This window comes from Piliocolobus tephrosceles, unplaced genomic scaffold, assembly GCF_002776525.5.
Source record: "Piliocolobus tephrosceles isolate RC106 unplaced genomic scaffold, ASM277652v3 unscaffolded_36003, whole genome shotgun sequence".
NCBI lineage: Eukaryota > Metazoa > Chordata > Mammalia > Primates > Cercopithecidae > Piliocolobus > Piliocolobus tephrosceles.
The window spans coordinates 1,850-8,485 of record NW_022319870.1 but is presented as its reverse complement, the minus strand read 5'-3'; the positions used below and the strand labels follow the sequence as shown (position 1 = coordinate 8,485).

Below are 6,636 nucleotides of genomic sequence, written 5' to 3'. Positions count from 1 at the left end.
CTGCAGTATGGGGAGCGGCTGCTGCAGATGCTCCAGTGAGTGTCTGACGCCTGGCTTGCCCACCCTTCTGTGCCTGGGACCACTCACACCCACCCCATGCCTCATCTTCCAACCTGTCTGTCCCCTCCTCTCCTGTAACCCAGTGCCCCAAATAACCCTGGCACCAGTCCACCCCATCACGCTGGTCTCCACCCGGTCACCCGCCCCAGCTCACTCCTGCATGGCCCTCTGTGCTTCTCAACACAACATTCCTTCCCTCCAAAAGGGAGAGAGGCCCCTCTCCTTCCCCATGGGTATCTGTCTCCACGGGTTACTCCCAGCCCCAGCCTACCCCTTCTCAGAACACACAGACCTTTCGTGTTCACATCTTGGACAGGAAACTCCCCAATGTTCAGGGGCAGTCGGAGTCCCCATCCATCCGGCTACTGGAGAAGAAAAAGGAGATGAAAATCATGCATCATAATATGCTGCAGAAGAAGAAGGTGGGGACTCGGGGATGGAGTGCAGAGGGGCAGGGAAGGAGGAGTGGGCTGGGGCACCGGGAGAGCCTGGAGACAGCCCTCCATTGTCTGGGTGGGGTGGCTAGAGCCAGGAGTCCTCTATGTGGTCTGGTCTCTTTGGGGAGAACAGAAAGGATCTGGGTCTTGGGGGTACCACTGTCCAGGTATGCTCTGCTCTGAGCCAGGCATGGGATAGAAAGTGGGAGGCTCCTATGGACCCTCTTGGGCCTGGGCGTGGAGCCTCTGGGGCAGGGATGCCGGGGTCTTCCTCAGTACTCATGTCAGGGGCCCTCCTGACCTCTCTGCTCCCCCACCCCAAAGATGTTTCAGCGTAGAATGGAAGCCCTGAACCTGCGCTGGGAGGAACTGAGCGTTAAGGAAGCCCAGCTGAAGGCTCACATCCAGAAGTTTGAGCAGTTCATCCAGGTTTGAAGGGGTGTGGGCAGCCACAGTGGCCGGGTGATCCGCACTCCGCAGGTGGGCAAACTACCGCTCCTCCTCCTTGCTTCTGCTGACTCCTCGCCCTGAGTTAAAAGCATCCTTAGTGCTTCAGCATTGCCTGGCACCTCCCTAGGCATCCTTTATGTCCCCCACCTGTCTCTGTTTGTGATTTTCCATTTACCTGTCAGTCTCTGCTTCCTCTAGATGCCTGTTTCCTATTTCCTTTCCAGTACCTAGGATGTACAGTGTATCCAGTAAATGAACGCATGGATGAATGAATGAAGATGCTACAGTCAGGACTAAACACTTGGGGAATACGGTGATGAATGGGACAGTTTTAGTCCCTCCACCCACCCCACCCCTCCATCCTTGTCCTTGCACTAAAGGTCCGGGCAGGGGATGGTTGAAGGACCAGGCACCACAGTCCATTCCAAGACGCCCTCTCTCACTTCAGTCCTCAGTGGAGCAATTTAATCATCTTAAAAATCCAGATTTATCCAGACCCACTGCAGTTTGCACTTACGTGGCCCTGAAGGGCCTGGTCCAGCTCCGGGAGTGGGTAATGATTGCCGTCGGCCACAAAGAAGCCTCACTCTGAAGAGCACCTTCCTTCCTGCTCTGTGCCTAAGCCATGTGGGACAGGGAGTCCTTGGACTGGGCACATTCTCCAGAGGTCCAGTTCTTCTTAGCAGCCAGAGAAACACTTATGGAGTGGTTGGGACAGAAGATTTGGGCATGATTTCTCCAAATGGCTCTCAGAGGTTCTGTAGCTTCAATTCCTAGAGAGTTTGCTACAAATACAGACCGCAGGGGCTCCTCTTGTTGCTTTCAGCACGTCCGAGGTTGGGCCCAGGCTTCTATATTTTTTTAAAAGCTCCCCAGGCAGTTCTGATGACCAGGTGGATTTGAAAGTCACTGGTTTAGACCCCCTCAGTCCTCTCCTGGGCTTACAGGGCAGCATGCAGATCCTCCATGCACCTCCCTCAGTGGCCTCCAAGTGCCACCACCACATACGCCCGTCCATGTGGAATCACAGGAGCCCCTGAAGGGAGAAAGGAGCCACACAGGGCGAGGAGTGGGCTTGCCCCTAATCTTAGGGGAGGGCGCTGCAGAAGAAAGAGGCAGGATTGGATTGATTGCAGTAACAGCCTCGTTCTGTCCTCTGGGCATCAAACTGCCTGTTCCATCTCCTCCCTCAGCGGGATGCCATTCTGAGCTCCTAAGAGCATGCTCTCCCAGTGGCCTTACTCCCCAGGCCCTACAGTACCAGGCGCATCCCCTCTCTCCTCTTCCTGGAGCTCCAGCCCTGTTGCCCCAGCTTGTGAAAGGGAGAGAGGCTCCTGCCTTCCATCTCCACAGCTGGGAAAACGGAGGCATTGAGTACCAAATCGGGAGAAAATTCCCGCCTCCCAGCTCTGGTCTGGGAGTGGTCCTTCTGCTCCATGGAAAATGGCCACCGCTAAGAACAGAAACCACAGAAGCTTTGTCAGGAGGGTTCCCGCTCCCACTTCTGGACTTTCTTAGTCTTCTCAGGGGGTTGAGTTCTTCTAGACTCTGAGCCCAGTGCAATGTAGGTCTTCCCCAGTCCACTCTCCGAAGCCCAGAGGCCAAGTCCCACAGGAAAGAACCATTTCCCGTCTGCCCCCTCCCGACCCCAGGTCACCTCTTGACTTTGGATTAAACCTCTGTCCTCACAGCCCCCTGAGCCCCACCTCAGTCCACAGAAATCTCTTCAACCAGGTTCCAATAACCCTGGAGAGCCTTTTCCTTCACCCCTCTTCTGCCCCATGGGTGGCCCAGCAATCTCTGCCTGTTGCCAGGATGGTTTGTGCAAACAGAGGGGTCTGAGGGCACCACCAGCCCCAGAAAGGCCTGGGCCCCGGGAGGGCCGGGAGAGCCTTCCTGACCAGCACCACCTCCCCCGGCCCCAGGAGAACGACCAGAAACGGATCCGCGCCATGAAGAAAGCCAACAAGGAACGAGAACTCAAGCGCCAGCACATGCAGGAGCTGACCAAGGGCAAGCAGGAGATGGTGGCGCTGCGGCTGGAGCACCAGCGGCTGAGCGCCAAGCTGCAGGGCTACTCCATCTTCAACAAGTACCTAGAGAAGGTGGTGGAGAACTCTGAGGTGAGTCCAAGGAGCCTGGGGGGCCGGCCCTGGCACCTTCCTCAGCCCCACCTCCTCTTCCCCGGGCCCTGGGGCCCTGGGGTAGAGTTCATGCTCAGCTGGCTGGGGACTGTGGATCCTCGGGGCCCCACGGGCTCTGCAGGATGGGCACCCTGCTCCTAGGAGATGCAGCCAGCCCTAGGGGGCAGTGGGGAGCAGCTAAAAGAAGCCTCTGGTGAGGCTGGAAGATTTTCTCAAGGGGTGGGGCCTAGAGCTGTGCCTTTGTGTGTCTGTGTGAGTCACAACTGTGTATCTATCTTGTGTGAGTTACGTGTTTATGTCTTTTTATTTTATTTTTTTTTTTTTGAGACGGAGTCTCGCTCTGTCGCCCAGGCTGGAGTGCAGTGGCCGGATCTCAGCTCACTGCAAGCTCCGCCTCCCGGGTTTACGCCATTCTCCTGCCTCAGCCTCCCGAGTAAGCTGGGACTACAGGCGCCCGCCACCTCGCCCAGCTAGTTTTTTGTATTTTTTAGTAGAGACGGGGTTTCACCCTGTTAGCCAGGATGGTCTCGATCTCCTGACCTCGTGATCCACCCGTCTCGGCCTCCCAAAGTGCTGGGATTACAGGCTTGAGCCACCGCGCCCGGCCACATGTTTATGTCTACATGTGTGTCCATGGCTGTGTCTGTCTACAGGGGGGTGTGTGTGTGTGTGCGTGTGTGTATCAACACGTGGCCTCCCTGTATCCCTGCATCCCCTCCTTTCAGTGTCTTCTGTTTACTGGAGAGTAAATTAGGGAGAGGAAGGGAGAGGAGTTGGAAAAACACCCAACCCCCTGCAGAACTGGGGTGCCTCATTTGTGCTGGGCCCCGGGGTTGGTGCTTCACACAGGTAGCTTAATTCAGTTTGCTGGTCAGCCCCAGGGAGAACCCAAGCTGACCATCCCTTACAGAGAAGGAAATGGAGGCTCCAAGAGGTTAAGTCACCTGCTCAGGGTCTCACAGCTCGTCAGTGAGGAGAGCCTTTGCTTTCAGCCACTCCTTAGTGGGCCCCACAGTGCCACTGACAAGGGCTCTCCCTGCAGTCCCTGTGGCCGTAGCCCAGGGAACTTCTTAGTTCCTCTGTGCCTCTTGCGGCGTCTGACACTGCGATGTCCCTCCCAGAAACCCCCCTCTGCCCTCAACTCGGTGGCACCTCCTTCTCTCCCCTACCTCTGCCCCCTCCTTCTCAGGTTCCTCGGGTGGGGGCGCCTCTTCTCAGGTCCTTCTTTTATTTTATTTTATTTTTTTTTGAGACGGAGTCTTACTCTGTCGCCCAGGCTGGAGTGCAGTGGTGCGATCTCGGCTCACTGCAAGCTCCGCCTCCCGGGTTCACGCCATTCTCCTGCCTCAGCCTCCCGAGCAGCTGGGACTACAGGCGCCCGCCACCACACCCGACTAATTTTTTGTATTTTTAGTAGAGATGGGATTTCACCATGTTCGCCAGGATGGTCTCCATCTCCTGACCTCGTGAGCCGCCTGCCTCGGCCTCCCAAAGTGCCTCCCAAAGGCGTGAGCCACCACGCCCGGCCTTTTCCCAGGTCCTTATGTGGTGGGTCCAGGTTCTCTGTCTCAGATCCTCCCCCACCCCCTTTTTTTTTTTTTGAGACAGAGTTTGGCTCTTGTTGCCCAGGCTGGAGTGCAGTGGCTTGATCTCAGCTCACTGCAACTTCCACTTTCCCATTTTCAAGTGATTCTCCTGCCTCAGCCTCCCGAGTAACTGGGATTATAGGCACCCGCCACCACGCCCAACTAATTTTTGTATTTTTAGTAGAGACGGGGTTTCACCATGTTGGCCAGGCCAGTCTCAAACTCCTGACCTCGTGATCCGCCTGCCTTGGCCTCCCAAAGTGCTGGGATTACAGGCGTGAACAATCCTACGCTTTTCTTCTGAGCAATGTCCAGAGCCTCCCATGGATGCCACTCCTGTCACATTATCTCCTCCCCCATGTGACCGACAGCCAAGAGAGCCCCTCACTAGGGCAGATGGAGGCACCCGCTCCAGGGGTGTGGATCCCTGTCCTCTGAGGAGAGGGGCGACAGGATGCACAACTGTTCACAGTTCCCACAATTTCCAGATCACACCACTAACCTAATTTACTCATGCGTGAGTCCCACCTCTGCATTATTTCCTCTACTCAAAGGCGCTACGTACTGTAAGGTCAGTGGTTCATTTCATGGTTGGGGTTTGTTTGTGGGGGGGCGGGCAGGAAGTAAGGAGGGACTACCAGATTAAAACTGCAGATAAATTACAAAATGTGGCCAGGCACTCTGGCTCATGCCTGTAATCCCGGCACTTTGGGAGGCCAAGACGGGTGGATCACCTGAGGTCAGGAGTTCAACACTAGCGTGGCCAACGTGGTGAAACCCTGTCTCTACTAAAAATACAAAAATTAGCCAGGCGTGGTGGCAGGCGCCTGTAATCCTGGATACTCAAGAGGCTGAGGCAGGAGAATCGCTTGAACCCAGGAGGAGGAGGTTGCAGTGAGCCGAGGTCACGCCATCGCACTCCAGCCTGGGGGCCAAGAGGGAAACTCCGTCTCAATTCAGAGTTGGTAAAATACGTATCTTAGAATGGAGGAAATTGGCCTGTGTCTCCCTCCTAAGCTTGAGACCCCCACATTTAACTCATCCCATGCACACTCATCTCATCTGCTTCCTGCCACCCCCAGGACAGCCCTGCCACTGGCGTGTCCTGTGCTGGTGAAAGGCAGGACCACCCACTCTCAGCCCCGCCAGAACTCGGGCCTCCTTGGCTCCTCCCTCCTGCTCAGTGCCACAGCTATCAATCAGCAGATCTGGTCTGTTCTGCCTTGGAAGTATTTCTGGAATCCAGCCCCTGCCCCTTCCTCATCCAGGCCACCAGTGATACCTCGTCTGGAGTTCAACTCTGCGTCATTCCTGGCCAGCCTGTTTGGCATTCCCCCCACCCCCCTCTCTTTCTCTTTTTTCTTCTTTGTTTATTTTGTTCAAAATACTTTAAGCATACTGGAGAGTATAGAGACACACATAACAGCAACCAAGTACTCATCACAGCTTTGCTAAATCTTCGTATTTTTCCCATCTGCCCCCAGTTCTTTTGTCTTAAATCAAACACTACCGAGAATTGGAATCCAATAAATGAAATCCTTTGTGTCCTTCCAAATCTTACGCTGCTTCATCTCTCCGCAGACATCAGGAGTATCCTGCTTGTAAAAATTCTTGTCATGCTTGTGTTTATTATTTTGTAATATTTTGTAACATTTAACGTTTTGTAACTTTTTATTTGAGTATTCTGCTGTCAAAAATTGTCAAATAGCCAGGCCCGGTGGCTCATGCCTGTAATCCCAGCACTTTGGGAGGCCAAGGTGGGCGGATCACGAGGTCAGGAGTTCGAGACCAGCCTGGTCAACACAGTGAAACCCTGTCTCTACTAAAAATACAAAAATTAGCTGGGCATGGTGGCGGGTGCCTGTAATCCCAGCTACTCTGGAGGCTGAGGCAGGAGAATTGCTTGAACCCAGGAGGCGGAGGTTGCAGTGAGCCAAGATCGTGCCATTGCTCTCCAGC

General features: G+C 54.9%; 1 protein-coding gene across 1 annotated transcript; it reads left to right on the top strand.

Moving 5' to 3' along the window:
- Window positions 1-3: 3 nt before the first annotated feature.
- Window positions 4-3,070, top strand: LOC113222893 (coiled-coil domain-containing protein 42-like; the record flags this gene model as incomplete). Its single annotated transcript, XM_026452467.1, has 4 exons — window positions 4-35; window positions 377-482; window positions 822-926; window positions 2,873-3,070. Coding segments are annotated over 4 exons (441 nt in total), but the record flags the coding sequence as incomplete, so codon positions are not given.
- Window positions 3,071-6,636: the final 3,566 nt, after the last annotated feature.